Here is a 17,357-nt window from a genome sequence, read left to right as displayed (position 1 = left end):
ATATTTGGAATTTATTTGGACACTTGAAAAAATATTTAGTATCATTTTAAACTTGAAGTACAAAGTTATTTTCAGTCAGTTCTAACCAAAATGGCTATTATCTCAACGTTTTCCTCGCAACATAATCACTGTCGGGCAAAAAACCTTGTATCTCCAAGTTTCAAATGTGTACGTCTTTTGGTAAAGCAAGGCCCTGCTTCATCATGCAAGACTGTCGCACAAAACTAGTGAGAACAGACGATCTACAAGCACACAACGCCTCACGATGTGAGGCGTTGTGTGCTTGTAGATCTGCTGTTTTCACAAGTTTAGTACATTTCATAGACGATAAATGCAAAACGAATGGTTTTGGACATACAAGGTTTCCACCCGACAACGACGATATGCTATAAACATAAGGTGCTGGGAGTGAAAATTATAATGTAGGGGTGCCTCACATTAAAACAATATTCATGGGATGCCCTGAGACTAAAAAGTTTGGGAACCCCTGGCCTAGGGGTCCAGTGATGCAGTGTTAACTCTCAAATACCTGGAACGCGCCCGAGTCGCGTTAGATTTTAACCACTTTAACCATTATAGTATGCTTTAACTTTAGAAAAATAGCAGATATACAAGCTCACAGCGCGGCACCGAGTGCCGCGCTGCGAGCTTGTAGATCTGCTATTTTTGAAAAAACCTGAAAATGTGTGCAAGTCTATGAATATCTTTGACCCGATCTTTGACACGACTTCTAAATCCTTCCTCTAAATCAGTGGTTCTCAAACTGTTTCTTGTCAAGGACCCCCAAAAGTGCAGGTATTTGGCCACGGACCCCCATCTCAAAATATGTTGTTCCAGGGACCACCCAGAAACAAATATTCGAGTTACAAATGTTCGCTTTTAAGTAGATATATTCAAAGACTTGCAAAAGAAAATCTTGATTTTTCAAAAATAGCAGATCTACAAGCTCGCAGCGCGGCACTCGGTGCCGCGCTGTGAGCTTGTATATCTGCTATTTTTCAATAGTTAAAGCAGTCAATAATCCTAGGCCTAAATGGGTTAAGTGGTAAATGGATGGGCCAGTGAAACCCTGAAGAGGTTGAGATGGCGAGGGTTTCTCACCAGGGTCTGCAGTGAGTCCACCTTGGCACTCTGAACGTCAGAGTCCAGTTTCTCGATGATCAGAGGCAACAGGAACTGCGAGAGATGAGAGACAGGATATAAATACATTTTTAACCCGGCATATTATAGTGGATCGCCAATAGCAAATTGGAGCATATTGGGGCAAAGGAGAACAACGTTGCTTGGTCCTTGTTTGGATTACAGCACGAATGTGCAACCTCTACAAGATTAATTTAATAAAATGTTTACTTAGAAAAACTGATATAATCATTGGCAGATTCTCCCAATTAGGGATGTTTGTAATCCTAACATTTAGCCAACATTCACTGAATTATTCAGTTAACCCATTTAGGCCTGAACACATTATGACGCAATATTTTATGCTTTAACTATTGAAAAATAGCAGATATACAAGCTCACAGCGCGGCACCGAGTGCCGCGCTGCGAGCTTGTAGATCTGCTATTTTTGAAAAAGTCATGAAAATGTGTGCAAATCTTTGAATATATGTATTTTTCAAAGCGAACGTTTGTAACTCAAATTTTGCTTCTGGGTGGTCCCTGGAACTAGATATTTTGAGATGGGGGTCCGTGGCCAAATAAATATCATTTTGGGGGTCCTTCACATGAAAAGGTTTGAGCACCACTGACATAGTAGTCTCTCAAGGACAGACTAACTGAGCTCCAGTTAAGTGAAAAGGACCTTTTCTTTGACGATGGCTGGCCAGATTGTTGACATACAAACATCGGTTTTTCAAAAAATCTTAGAAGGATTCAAAAGACACTTATGTAATCGGGTCAAAAATCTAATTTTCACGATTTTTCAAAAATAGCAGATCTACAAGCTCGCAGCGCGGCACTCGGTGCCGCGCTGTGAGCTCGTATATCTGCTATTTTTCAATAGTTAAAGCATAAAATATTGCGTCATAATGTGTTCAGGCCTAAATGGGTTATTGTTGCGTCATGTAACGCTTTAGTAGTAACCAGTAAGACTCCCTAATCGGGAGTGACCATCAGGTCCCATACATACATAGATAGATAGATAGAGATTTGTATTAAAGTATCCTGCACCAAACGATGCCCAGGCCACACAGGCTTACAAGACACTCACAAACATAATAAATACATTACAGACACCACAACGTGGTATCGGAAAAGGGACAGATCCATGTTGATGACATGACTTTAGAGATACTGTGTACCGCTTTGTGTGATTTTAGGGCAACATTTGCAAGAATCTGCCTCATGGTGGCACTAGAAGAGGGATGTGAGAAATGAGGGGTGCAGGGGGTTGTGCTGGTTTGCCAGCCAAGGAGTGTGTGTGTGCAAGTTTGGCATGGATAGGGGCAACGGTGGCGGAGATATGAGTAGGGCAAAAGTGTGACGTGGCAGAGGGAGAGCAGAGCCCAGGATTACATAGGCAATTGGCACTGGGTGAAAAAAATGGGTTACAAAATCATGGGATAAAAAAAAAAAAAAAAAAAAAAGATGGCAGCATAAATTAGGAGCAAAGCCTACATCCAAAATGGAAGCGTCTTACCTCAGCAAAGAGTGATGTTCCAGTGAGCACACCCCTCAGTGACAGGATGAGCACCTCCTGTGTGATACCGTGAGGGTCGCTGGGGGGCTGGGGAGTGGGGGAGAAGATAAGAATAATGACACGCTTGTTACAACAGTGGTTCTCAACCTGTGGGGTCCCCACATTATTTTTGGGTGGTCCCCAGATGATTAACTTAATGTGCAACATTGTTTTCAAATATCCCTTTAACTTTTAGAACCTTATGTCGTATTACGCTACATACATTTGTGAATCTTTCCCTCTAAGATACAGTACGTCACCAGGGCTTTTTTGCTTGGCGTTTAACCACTTGAATTCCCTCCCTATTCTGGGGGGGAACGTTTACCAAAAATAGCCAATCTACAAGCTCACAACGCGTCACGTTAGATCTGCTATTTTTGTCGAAGAGACTTGGTGTACTGTGGATTGAAAAAGAACGCACCAAAAAATGTGCAGCTCACAACGCTTTGCAAAGTCTAGACGGTTAAACTGGAGTGATATTGGTAAATGCAGCAACATCTTTGGAATAGCATCACAGCACCTTCTTTGAGAAGCCCTGTAGTAGCTGTAGTAGACACAACCCCAAGCAGAGGAACGAAAAAAAAAGAAAAAGGTTCCGCAGGTCCGCTGCACAGGTGCAATGCGTTATTGTTAATTGTGGCACGTTTACTAACATGCCAAGTTTAGCTGCACTTGAACAACCGTTCCAGGCTGCCATATCCAGCCCAAGAAACCGTAGAAACGGGGGGAGAAATAGAATGTACTTCTTAAAATAAATTCATCATGCCTGTTGCTAAGGTATGGCAACATGACTGGTGTCTTGCACGCGCGCGAAGGCGCGCGTGCAAGACACCGGTCATGTTGCCATACCTTAGCTTTTTTTCTGAACTGACGCCACTGAGCTCGGTTCACGGCTTGAACCTTTTGGGCCCACAGGCAGACTTAGTGGTTTGTATACTAGCTTTGTGGTGACTAGCTGTGCAGTGACGTACTCAATTCATCACCATGGCATGCAATGATGTACATGTACATGTGAAATGTTCATTGAATCTAGGAAACAGAACTGGACTGTCCTTCTTTATCTACCTTTGGCAGCAGTGTTGTTTTGACAGAAAATGTTGATTTGGTTTAAGTCATAGTCTTTTGAATAAAATGTCATTTAGTTTTAGTATAATTTAGTCACCTGAAAAGTATTAGTTTTAGTCTAATTTTAGTCGACTAAATATCATAAGATTTTAGGCGACTAAATCTACAGTTGATTTGGTCAACTGAAATGTATTTTGGCAGGCTTTGATGGCATCGTAATGACTGATTTTACACTTGGTTGCTCAGAATGCGTCGCACTGCGATGAGAGCAACCAAACATAAAATGATTCTTCTCCACTAATCCCTCCCTAATGTTTTAGTCTAGTTTTTATTGTTTGTTGACGAAATTGTCAATATATTTAGTCTTAGTTTTAGTCATCACAGCTTAGTTTTTATTTCGTTTTTATTTCGTTTTTGTCGGTGAAAAAAACGCAGTCAACTTTTATCGATGAAATCAACACTGTTTGGCAGGAATGCATGAACATTTGTTAACTGAACCCTGACAATGCAGACTGTACCGTGTATCGCGTGCAAAACAACCCAAGGGAATATGAACTACTTCTATTGTGCTGGGAGGAAGTGGTCGACCATTGGGTTGCACATGCACATGCATGCAAGCACACAGGCACACACACACGACAAAAACAGGTGGGAGTCAGTGAGTAGCTACTGAAACAACATTGTCTGAATCATTATGAAGGTCTAACATCTGCTAAGCACATGAACTCATGTGTGCACATATTTAAGAGTTGTTACTTTAGCTATTGAAAAAAATCGCAGCTCTACAAGCTCACAGCGCGGCACCGAGTGCCGCACTGTGAGCTTGTGGATCTGCTATTTTTTTTTAAAGTTGTGAAAATGTGTGCAAATCTTTGAATATATGTATTTATTTTTTAAGCGAACATTTGTAACTAAAATGTTGCTTCTGGGGCGGTCCCTGAAGTAAATATTTTCATATGGGGGTCCGTGGCCAAATACATATTGGCAGATTGAGCACCACTGACATAGAAACATACAGGTAGGTTTTTCAAAAAAAAAAAAAAAAAAACTTGGAAGGATTTGAAATATTCAAAGACTTCCACAAATGTTCAGGATTTTTCAAAAATAGCAGATCTACAAACTCGCAGCGCGGCACACAAGACATTTTATGATGTCTTATGTTAATGTATGTACGAGGTTGTGCAAGAACGCAGACAGACAGGAAGACATCCACTGTGCTATTGCCGTTATTACTTCCTGTCGGGGACACAAGAGTTCACACAGGACGTGTGTGATGACACCAATGTCTGCGAGCGTTGCGTGTTTGCACAGGGGTGTCGCACCAAATTCTGGGCCCTGGGTACTTTAACCTTTGAAAAATAGCAGATATGCAAGCTGGCAGCGCTTGTAGATCTGCTATTTTTGAAAGGTCGTGAAAATGTGTGCAAGTCTTTGAATTTAAAAAAGCTGTGTTTCTATGTCAGTGGTGCTCAAACTGTTTCATGTGAAGGACCCCCAAAATGATACTGTATGTATTTGGCCACGGACCCCCATCTCAAAATATTTAGTTCCAGGGACCCCCCAGAAGCAAAATTTGAGTTACAAATGTTTGCTTAAAAAAATACATATATTCTAAGATTTGCACACATTTTCACGACTTTTAAAAAATAGCAGATCTACAAGCTCGCAGCGCGGCACTCGGTGCCGCGCTGTGAGCTTGTATATCTGCTATTTTTCAATAGCTAAAGTATAAACTAAGGCAACCTCCACCTTGGCCCATAGTAACTCAGTCCCACTTCCCCCCCCTTGTGACGCCCCTGTGTGTGCGCGTGTGTGCGTACGCGTGTCTTGCTTTGCAAAGGCAGCTGGGTAAACAGGGAGAAGGGACTGACTTACCGGGCTGAAGTCGATGGGGAAATAACAGGATGTCACCTCAAACAACTCCTCTACGAATTTACCTGAGAGAGGGAGGGATGGGAGAGAGAGAAGGAGAAAGAGAGAGAAAGAAAGAGTGATGGATGGATTAAAAATAGGTTAAGAAGATTAAGATAGAGAGAGAGATGGATAGAGAGAGCCAAGTACATGATTGCACTTGACCGTCAGGTCGCAGTTACCGGTACGGTACTATCAAAACCTCCACCGGCTGTCAGTCAGTCAGTCAGTCAGTCAGTCAGTCAGTCAGTCAGTCAGTCAGTCAGTCACACGTCACACTTTTGCCCTTCTCATATCTCCGTCACCGTTGCCCCGATCCATGACAACATTTGCACACACACTCCTTGCCTGCCAAACAACTACCTCCACCTCAATTCTCACATGGGCCTCTTCTAGCGCCACCATGAGGCAGATTCTTGCAAAACACATTTTTTGACACTGCTCTTACAAATGTTGCCCTAACATCACGCAAATCGGTACACAGTATGTCTACACTCATGTCATCAACATGGATCTGTTCCATATAGCGCCACCATCAGGCCGATATTTTCAAACACATTTTTGGACACTGCTCCTACACATTTTGCCCTAACATCATGCAAATCGGTACACAGTATGTATACTACAATCATGTCATCAACATGGATCTGTTCCATATCGCGCCACCATGAGGCTGATTTTCTCAAACATTTTTTTTTACACTGCTCCTACAGATTTTGCCCTGACAGTTGCTTATCTCCCGATTAGGGAGTCTTACTGGTATGTGAACGAAGTTTGTGTGTGTGTGAATAGTGATTTTTAGTATTCAAATTATTCTACCTCAAAGTATTCGAAATTTCGAATAGTCGAATATTCGACAGGACTGTCCAAACTGTCAAATATTAAGTAAGCAAGAGGCGAACATTGTGAAAATAGCTGATCTACAAGCTATTTTCACTGCTATTTTCTGCTATTTTCACAATATTTATCTGCGGAACAGAGTCAAATTAAATGTAATACCTACAATTCCAAGTGCTTGTCAGGGTGGGGATCCCCAGTTCAAATATGTTTATTTTGGGGGTGACGGCCTGGGTAGCTCAGTCGGTAGAGCTCTCGCCTCTGTACCGCAAGGTCATGGGTTCGATTCCGGGCACCGCCAACTCAGCGTATGAGTAGCACGGCTTGTCGTGCGGCAAGTACTGGGAGCTGATGGTAGGTGTGGCGCTCCACCTCAGCAGTCCATCTCCCAGGGGTCTAGCGCATTGTAACGGGGACAGACTCCCGCGTGTTACAGGCTGTTACCGACAATAAGCCACTCCCGACCTACTTGTTGCCTAAAAAGGTTTGAGAAACCCTGGTATAGAGCATTAACAAATTCATCCACCAGGGGCATTGACAACTCATTCTTATGACTTCCTATCTAGCCAAGCTTTATTAACCCTTTCCAAGCCACGGGGAGCCCCTTAATATTAAAACCGTACTACATCGGACTTCCTAGGGGGGGAGGGGCAGCCAATCGTCTTTTCCCGTACTTTCCCGTATTTACCGAAATAAATGATTTTCATCCGAAAATCGGCGATCGTCTAACCTTCCCTAGTCACCACTCGTCCATCGGTGGCTCGTGGCTGCTCTGACATGAACAGAAGTGACTCTCATGGCGTTTCCTTCTTCAGCCTTCCTTCCTCCCACCCACTTGTTGTTTGGACGATAGCACTAGCAGAGCTGGAGTGCTAGGTGCTAGGCTATCCAAAGTGGACACATCGACTGTTCAGTCACTCCTGGACTATATTATGCATGGATCGTTATGCGCACGGATCGCGCACGCGAAACGCACGGGGAGATCGATGCTCGGCCAAAACCACCACTCTATCCCAACGGAGATCGAGAAAATCACGGTGAGCTAATGACCTGGGGGGAAAAAAAAAGAAAAAACAACGGCGCTGTCCAAGAAGGAGGGGCGGCGGGCTCATGTTTATAAACATAATATTATGTCTCAGATCACAATACAATAATAGAAATGTCACGGCTAATCTACCAACCACCATTCTATTTCGGACGGCAAAGTGTTAACCATATCTGTTTTAAAGAGAAAACAATAAAAAAATTAAAATAAACGAATATTCGACTTCGGTGAACAACGTCGAATAGTGACTTTGATATTTGAATATTCGAATATTTGGTGAATGCCCTAGTGTGTGTGTGTGTGTGTGTGTGTGTGTGTGTGTGTGTGTGTGTGTGTGTGTGTGTGTGTGTGTGTGTGCGCGTCTCTCTCACCCATGTCGTAGCCTCTGCTGATGATCTCCTTGGCGATCTGGAAGGTCAGCAGCAGGTTGCGGGGGTCCCTCTCGCCGTCCATCGATTGGACGAAACCAAACACAAAGTCTGATCCCAAACTCTTCAACTCTGAGGAGGGTCAAGGTTCAAGGTTGTACTTTATTGTTAAGTCTTGTGTACAGGTACATAAGAGTAAAACGTATTTTTTGTTCGGCCTCCTTCAGACAATGCAGTGGTATATATAAAATAGAGGAGGAGGTCAAAAAGGTCAGAGGTTGGAGAACACAGACACATCTTGAGTCAGGGGTTCCCAAACTTGTTTTTGCCTCAGGGCACCCCTATAAATATATTTTTTTTCATCCGAGGCACCCCTACATTGTATTCATCATTTTCACTCCCAGCACCTTGTATTAATATCATATTTTAGCGATTATGTTGCGAGGAAAATGTTGAGATAATAGCCATTTTGGTTAGAACTGACTGAAAATAACTTTGTACTTCAAGTTTAAAATGATACAACAAATATTATCAAATTATCTCACGGCACCCCTGGACTGCCATCACGGCACCCCAGGGTGCCCCGTCACCCACTTGGAAAACCCCTGCTTTAAGGTGTGCGTGTGTGCGTGCGTGCGTGCGTGCGTGCGTGCGTGCGTGCGTGCGTGCGTCTCACCCGTCTCTCTGGACTCCATGAGGTTGATGAGAATAGTGTACACGCAGTTTCTCTCTGCCAACATCAGGGACTAGAGGAAAACACACACATTATGCATGTCGCTCGTGCTAAAAAGTCCATAAGGCACCAGGCTCTAATATATACAGTAGTGATGCATTCAGCTTCTGCCAGAGCCCAGGATTAGACTAGAGATTAGACTAATATAGACCGTTTGGATGTCAGTAATATAAAGAGATTGAACCATTGCGTGAGCATTGATTTCATTCATCTGTACTGCGTTTGTGCAGATAAACATGTCATATTCCTTTGTAACCATGTGTGCCTTTAAGAAATACTTTTATTCTTTCTCAGCCACGGGGAGCCACTTAATATAAAACCGGATTAAACCGTACTTCATCTGTACTCAAATTAGCCGACCGGAATTTTCCGTACTAGGTCATTAAAAGCGAAATAAATGATAATGAAATAATAATAATAAAATAATAAAAAATAAAAAAACGATCGGCAGCTGTCCTCAGTCTCTTCTTCGGCTGATCTAAAAGGATCATTCTCTCAACCGTCTGAACCGAAAGTGCTTCTGGTCACTATCCCTTCTCTATACCCAAATTCCCGTTCACTTTCATTGTAGGAGGAGGCGTTAGCATAGCATCTCTCGGTGATGTTTTCGACCAGATAGAAGTTGACATGGGGTCTTCATATGGACTGGATTACATTAGTTTACCTCGATGTGCACGGATCGTGCACGCGAAGCGCACGGGGGGGGAAGACGACTCGGCCAAAATCCCCACTATATGCCAATTAGTCGGGGGACTTAAGGATATCTCGCGCTAATCAGTCTAAAAGCGCGACATTTTGCACAGATGTAGCTCAGGGCATGCTCTAATGATTTAGCTAGGGCGCCCGAGTCGGCGACCTTCGGGGTCGCCACAGCGGCCAAATCAAGTTGGGCTCCCATTGACTTTCTATACAGGAGGAAAATACCCAGAAAAACATTTTTTTTCTGGGTATTTAAGTAGGATCTGAGGGGTCTAACTAGGGCTTTGTCATCATGCTGAATCCATTGCAAGCATTTGTTTTGCACAAAAAACATTCCTTGGGCTAGAAATGGCATCAGAAAACGATGCATATATGGGTGAGCATTCATGTTAGTCGGAGGCCTTAGGGTTTTTTTCTCGTGCTAATCAGTCTAAAAGCGCCAAATTTTGCACAGATGTAGCCCAAGGCATGCTTTAATGATTTAGCTAGGGCGCCCGAGTCGGCGACTTTCGGGGTCGCCACAGCTCCAGAAAACACCCAAAAAACTCTGTAAAGTGATGACTCATGACTTTTCATCACTAAACCATCGTTTTCTTGGGCCATTTGTAGCCCAAGGAATGTTTTTTGTGCAAAACAAATGCTTGCAATGGATTCAGCATCATTACAAACCCCTAGTTAGACACCTCAAATCCAACTTAAATACCCAGAAAGAAAGTGTTTTTCTGGGTATTTTCCTCCTGTATAGAAAGTCAATGGGAGCCCAACTTGATTTGGTCGCTGTGGTGACCCCGAAGGTCGCTGACTCGGGCGCCCTAGCTAAATCATTAGAGCATACCCTGGGATACATCTGTGCAAAATTTCGCGCTTTTAGACTAATTAGCGCGAGATTACCATGTCATCTCCCTTAGGCCCCCGACTAAATGCAGACCGAGATATTTATGGTGAGTTTAAACCGGGAGATCGACGGAAGAGAAAAAAAGAACGCTGCCATCCTAGAAGTACGGGGGGCGCGTTGATGTTTATAATCATACTATTATGTCTCAGATCATAATACAATAACAGAAATGTCCGGCTAGTCCACGACAAGCCGTTCTGGCCAGGCTGGGAAAGTGTTAATAACATATAGCATTATTGTACTTCTTGTTATTAAAATACTAGACAAAAAACAAACTCCTATCACCACTGTAACATTCTGGAAAAGTATCACCTCCTCAGCTTTGAAAATGTTAGGAAATTTAAAAATGCAATATATAAGTGCCTTAATGGTCTGGCTCCCCCTCCTCTTATGGATTCATCCATAAGAAGAGGGACATTGGACGCAGTAACTAGGTCAACATCCAGGGGAGACTGTGAAATTGAGTTTAGAAAAACTACCTTTAGTAAAAACGTTCTCTCCATAAATGGTTGCCAATATTGGAACCAGCTCCCTGCCTCAATTAGAGAGATCCCCACATTCGGTGCTTTTAAAGGGCAGTTGAAGCAATGGCTAAAACACTTACAAACATGTAACCACCTATAAGAAAATATTTGATGCCTGTACGAATTACTCTGCCAGGTTAGTCTCTCCTGTGTGGTTTTTAACTTACTTCTGGCACTAAGCACTTTGTCGCACCAGGCAAGCGGTTGCGCCAAGCACCTTGTTTTTGTTGTGTTGTTGTTCGCCCTGTACTGTTCTGTTCTTGTTTTTGTTAGTCTTGTTTTGTTTCTTGTTTTATGTCCTGAGGACAACGGATGAAATTTAGCTTTAAGCTAACTCCGGCTGGTTTACACTAAGATTTTTGTATGTTGTATTATGCAATATGTCATTATCTCTGTGTGCATGAACTGGTATTGTCCTGTCTAAATAAACAAATAAAGTAAAGTAAAGTTAAATGCTACAGTGGTGTCTTTCTACACGTGGCTTTTGCCAGGCTGGTCTCACCTGCACGTGGACATCTTGGAATATAGACTTCAGAATGGAGACAGCGGAACCGGGAGGTAACTCTGGATGTTTAGACTGAGAGAGAGGAATTCATTAGACTGGGGAGATGTCCTGGAGTAGCTAAGTCAAACATAGCAGATCTACCCCAGCCAGCACGCCCACATGGGTCCCGCATGGGTACGAGTTGGGCTACTTGGGTACCACGTGGGCATGGGCTTGATGTGGGCAAATTACATGGGTCCCACGTGGGATACATGTGGGATACCTGGGCATGGGTTGGAAGTGGGCTTTCCCACATGGTTCCCACATGGGCTACACGTGGGCTAACTGGGCATGGGATGGAAGTGGGTTGGCCCACGTGGTTCCCGCGTGGGCTACATGTGGGCTAACTGGGCATGGGATGGAAGTCGGCTGGCCCAGGTGGTTCCCGCGTGGGCTACATGTGGGCTAACTGGGCATGGGATGGAAGTGGGCTGGCCCACGTGGTTCCCGCATGGGCTACATGTGGGCTAAGTGGGCATGGGATGGAAGTGGGCTGGCCCAGGTGGTTCCCGCGTGGGCTACATGTGGGCTAACTGGGCATGGGATGGAAGTGGGCTGGCCCACGTGGTTCCCACATGGGCTACATGTGGGCTAACTGGGCATGGGATGGAAGTGGGCTGGGGCACGAGGTTCCTGCATGGGCTACATGTGGGCTAACTGGGCATGGGATGGACGTGGGCTGGCCCACGTGGTTCCCGCATGGGCTACATGTGGGCTAAGTGGGCATGGGATGGAAGTGGGCTGGACCAGGTGGTTCCCGCGTGGGCTACATGTGAGCTAACTGGGCATGGGATGGAAGTGGGTTGGCCCACGTGGTTCTCGCATGGTCTACATGTGGGCTAACTGGGCATGGGTTGGAAGTGGGCTTGCCCACGTGGTTCCCGCATGGTCTACATGTGGGCTAACTGGGCATGGGATGGACGTGGGCTGGCCCACGTGGTTCCCGCATGGGCTGCATGTGGGCTAACTGGGCATGGGATGGAAGTGGGCTGGCCCACATGGTTCCCGCATGGTCTACATGTGGGCTAACTGGGCATGGGTTGGAAGTGGGCTGGACCACATGGTTCCCGCATGGGCTGCATGTGGGCTAACTGGGCATGGGATGGAAGTGGGCTGGCCCACATTGTTCCCGCATGGGTTACATGTGGGCTAACTGGGCATGGGATGGAAGTGGGCTGGCCCACGTGGTTCCCGCATGGGCTACATGTGGGCTAACTGGGCATGGGATGGAAGTGGGCAAGCCGACATGGTTCCCGCATGGGCTGCATGTGGGTTAACTGGGCATGGGATGGAAGTGGGCAAGCCCATGTGGTTCCCGCATGGGCTACATGTGGGCTAACTGGGCATGGGATGGAAGTGGGCAAGTCCATGTGGATCCCGCATGGGCTACATGTGGGCTAACTGGGCATGGGATGGAAGTGGGCTTGCCCACGTGGTTCACGCATGGGCTACATGTGGGATAACTGGGCATGGGATGGAAGTGAGAGTATGTTTTAGCCCCTGTCCGTCCGTCCGTGCGTGTGTGCGTCCATGTGCACGCACGCACGCACACACACACGTGCATGCGTGCGTCCGTCCGTCCGCCCGTCCGTCCGTCTTCTAGCTAATCTCCGGTGCCGTTGGCTTTTTCTCTGCCAAACTTTGCACACACACACTCCCTGGATCCCAATTCAGAACCTTTGCCCCACAATTTTTCACTTGGCCCTGTTCTAGCGCCACCATGAGGTAGATGTTTGCAAAATCCATTTATGTAAACTACCCATAGAGATGTTGCCCACAACTCATGCACATCGGTAGACAGTATGAGTAAGAGTCTTTCATTTTCTTTGTTGTCAACTAAATCTCAAGAGAATATGAACTTTATCAAATGACACAATGCATTCCACTATCATGGTCTTGTATGTGTGAGCCAATGTGTGTGTGTGTGTGTGTGTGTGTGTGTGTGTGTGTGTGTGTGTGTGTGTGTGTGTGTGTGTGTGTGTGTGTGTGTGTGTGTGTGTGTGCGCGCGCGCGTGTGTGTGTGTGTGCGTGTGTGTGTGTGTGTGTGTGTGTGTGTTGTCTAAACTTGAATGCAAATATATGGCATTTAAATATAAATACGACTTGACGATGCTCACTTCCTAACTGTGAAGTGGCAAACCGGTTTTGGGGGTACAATAGCCGTCTAACCTCTCCCATTTGAAAAGATATGCTAAGGACCCCAGTAAAATAAGACTGCACTGATTCTCAACCATTTTAATTCAAGTTTGACATGTTTGATATGTCTGAGTCTGAGACCCCGTCAGACTCAACTCAAACTTCAACACGTTTTGAGCTTGTAGATCTGCTATTTTTGCTATTTATTATTAACCTTTTGAGGCACAGTGTCCTCTGGTCTAGTACATTTCACATTCACTTGTCCAGTCCAGCCACAAAAAGTCACTTGTTCATTTGCCATTTCACAGTCTTTTTTTATTTTATTACCTTTTTTCACACAAAAAAAACTAAGCCCTGATTACTAAAACTATGACTAAGTGTACTGACAACTAAAACTTGACTAAATAAAGACAGGATTACTCCAACAATTTGTTGTGTGTGTGTGTGTGTGCGCGCAAAGTGAGGCGTTGTGAGCTTGTAGATAATCTATTTTCAGTGTCCAATTTTCAATATCCTACTTTGACTTTTATTCCACTACAACTATTTGAAAACTTTAATTACTGGTTACTTTGCAGATATAAGTGATTATATTATAAAACATAGGCTACATTAATCCACTTTAGCCCTTTAGCCCTATTTTATACCGAAGATGCGGCACGTTGTGAGCTTGTAGATGTGCTATTTTTTTAATAATTGTTTATTGAGGTTCTGTTACAGTAGCTTACATATACATAGTAGCCTACAATGTATATCAAACCCCCACATTTTTGGCAGCAGATGTGCTATTTTCAAACATTTTCAAACAGTTTGATGATAATACTTTCGTACTTTTAAGTACATCTTGTATTCCAGACTTTTACTTGTAACAGAGTATTTCTGTACTGCCATATTGATACTTTTAATTGAGTAAAATATTTGACTACTTTTTTCCACCATTGTCCATAGGACATAAGGAGAGATAAGAGGAAAAAAAAGATAACTGAGTCTTTATTTTATTTTTTTGTCTACTAAATCTCAAGAGAATATGAACTTTATCAAAATGCAGTTGTACTGTTTTAACTCTGACTTTGTATTTTAACCGTTATGTTTTTTTCTCTAGGACATATGGAAACAATGCATTCCACTATCATGGATTTAATTTCATTTTGCACAGTTTAAAAGTAGCTTAAATTATAAAACACCTCTAAAAGTGGATTACACACAAAAATACATTAAATTATAAAACTACAGATTAGGCCTATATAATTAGGCCTATACTGCTCCATAAACTCCCTGCAGTCAATAGACTTCAACAGAATCAGAACCGCCCCTTTCACAGTGGAGAGAGAGAGAGAGAGGGAGAGAGAGAGAGAGAGAGAGAGAGAGAGAGAGAGAGAGAGAGAGAGAGAGAGAGAGAGAGAGAGAGAGAGAGAGAGAGAGAGAGAGAGAGAGAGAGAGAGAGAGGGGGGGGGGGGGGGCAGGGAGAACTGGCCAATCAGATGCAGCCCTTTGTTATTTGAATTCCCAGAGCGGTTAGTCCACACACAAAGACATACAGACAGAATTTCACAGGTACTGCAGAGCTGCTGCTAGTGTGTGCTATCTTACAACGAAACATGAACTGCATACTGCGTGTCATAATTTTTGCTGCTTTTTTCATTTCTTCAATTCTTCAATCTTCATTCTTCGATTGGAAAACTAATTTAAGGTAAGAAACTAGTCTTATTGTGTGTGTGTGTGTGTGTGTGTGTGTGTGTGTGTGTGTGTGTGTGTGTGTGTGTGTGTGTGTGTGTGTGTGTGTGTGTGTGTGTGTGTGTGTGTGTGTGTGGTGTAAAGTGGTGTAAAGTAACTAAGTACATTTACTTAAATACAATTTTGAGGTAATTGTACTTTACTTGAGTATTTCCAATACTTTTACTTCTACTCCACTACAACTCGGATCCAAATATTGTAGCCTACTTTTACTCCACTACATTTATTTGAAAACTTTAGTTACTAGTCACTTTGCAGATATAATTATACTATAAAACATACATACTTTAGCCTACTTTATTTTATACCATGGCTATTTGAAAATAGCCTATCTACAAGCTCACAATGCATAGGCTTATATACCTGCTATTTTCAAACAGTTTATACTTTTACTTTTGGTACTTTTAGTACATTTTGATGCAAATGCTTTCATACTTTTTTAATTCTGGACTTTACTTGAGTACATTTACATTGCAGTATTGATACTTCTACTCAAGTAAAAAATGTCAGTACATTATCCACCACTGTGTGTGTGTGTGTGTGTGTGTGTGTGTGTGTGTGTGTGTGTGTGTGTGTGTGTGTGTGTGTGTGTGTGTGTGTGTGGGTGTGTGTGTGTGTGTGTGTGTGTGTGTGTGTGTGTGTGTGTGTGAGAGAGAGGGGGGAGGGGTCAAATTATTTTAAAGGGATTAAAGTATCTTTATGTGAGACATTTAGAGTGAAAGTCTTTAACTCAAATCTTTGCTTGTGGGGGTCCCTGGAACAAAATAATTTGCGCTGGGGGTCCATCCTTGGAACAAACTATTTTGAGATGGGGGTCCGTGGCCAAATACATATTTTGGGGGTCCTCAATTAACCACTGATATAGGCAGATTCTACACATGTCTTAAATCCTTTTTTTTTTTTAACAAAAAACATATGTTGCTATCAGTGGTTTCCATTCTTTGTCATGTAGAGTACCACCAAAATGACATGTATTTGGTCACAGACCCCCAACGCAAAATATTTTGTTCCAGGGACCCCCAGAAGCAAATATTTGAGTTAAAGATTGTCACTCTAATTTTGGTGTATTCTGCATCTAGCTTAATGGCATAGTCACATCATGCGAGCTACTAGTTGGTAAGCCCTTTTGGGACCACTGTCTGGTCACAAGTTTTGCTGAGATTCTTCACTGTGAGAGTGTGAATCAGTGCTGTCTGGTTTCATCATTTGGTTCAGAAGAATGAATAGCATATTTGAAGTGGTAAAACCAGCAATTTAATGCATAATGGATCACTCTACGCTTGTTGATAGATTGAACAGTTATCAGATTCTTACAGGGATATTTCACTAGAAAGGCTAGACTAATTTCAAACTTATTTAGTTTCTGACCAATGTTTTTTTATAAAGGGGTTGCCAATCTACAACCTCACAGCATATTGCATAGCGGTGTATCATTTTTATTGTTATTTTCAAAAAGCTGATTCATCATGTATATATAATTGGTTAAATTTAGATACATTTTGATCCTTATATGAACTTTTTGCTGGGGACCCCATTGGACCCCTAATTTTGAAGCACTGCACCAGTGGTTCAAAATGACATATTCTGAATAGGATCACATCCTAAAAAGTTCATACTTGCATCAAAATCATTTAACCAGTATTTACATCAGCTATTTAACAATAGCCGATCAACAAGGTCAAATCGCACCGCTATGCAATGTGTTGTGAGTTTGCAGATCGGCAATCACATTAGTTGGCTTCAAAATTATTCAAGCGTTTCTAGTGATCCCTGTTTGATCCCTATTTCTAGTGAACCCGTTTCCTGATCCCTGATAATCGTTCAATGAATTAATCTGTCAGCAAGTTGAGACTACTAAAATAAGAATGCTATGTATTCTATTGCGAGTTGATCACTTCAAGTATTCCTTCACCATGATTCACCAGGAGCTGGGTGTCTATACAATATTCAAATCAATATACATTATTTTAAGCATTATTATTTTTGTGTTACAGATTTTGTGGCATCATGGAATCACTTGGTTGTGCTCGGACCAAACGACGGCGAATCAAAGCCAGAGTTGCAGTGTACGTGAGTCCCCGAGAGTGAGCCGCTCGAGTGACGACCAGAGTCCAAGCAGTGCACGTGGGTCCCCGAGAGTGAGGAGCTCCACTTGAAAGGCAGAGTGGGAGCACTCCCAATTCCAGTGTAGT

General features: G+C 43.3%; 1 protein-coding gene across 1 annotated transcript in view; it reads right to left on the bottom strand.

Annotated features, from left to right (window-relative positions):
- Positions 1–17,357, bottom strand: part of LOC308303563 (MMS19 nucleotide excision repair protein homolog) — a gene marked incomplete at its 5' end in the record, with an annotated part of 89,914 nt that overhangs the window by 59,484 nt on the left and 13,073 nt on the right. Inside the window, 6 exons of the mRNA XM_080747963.1 lie at positions 1,102–1,176; positions 2,639–2,725; positions 5,618–5,679; positions 7,907–8,035; positions 8,580–8,649; positions 11,257–11,331. Coding sequence (XP_080604089.1) covers positions 1,102–1,176; positions 2,639–2,725; positions 5,618–5,679; positions 7,907–8,035; positions 8,580–8,649; positions 11,257–11,331 — 498 coding nt within the window. The remainder of the gene's footprint in view (positions 1–1,101; positions 1,177–2,638; positions 2,726–5,617; positions 5,680–7,906; positions 8,036–8,579; positions 8,650–11,256; positions 11,332–17,357) is intronic.

This window comes from Nannobrachium achirus (assembly GCF_963921795.1).
Source record: "Nannobrachium achirus genome assembly, chromosome: 18".
Taxonomy (NCBI): Eukaryota; Metazoa; Chordata; class Actinopteri; order Myctophiformes; family Myctophidae; genus Nannobrachium; species Nannobrachium achirus.
The sequence above is the reverse complement of the archived record's forward strand: the minus strand, read 5'-3'. Positions and strand labels throughout refer to the sequence as shown.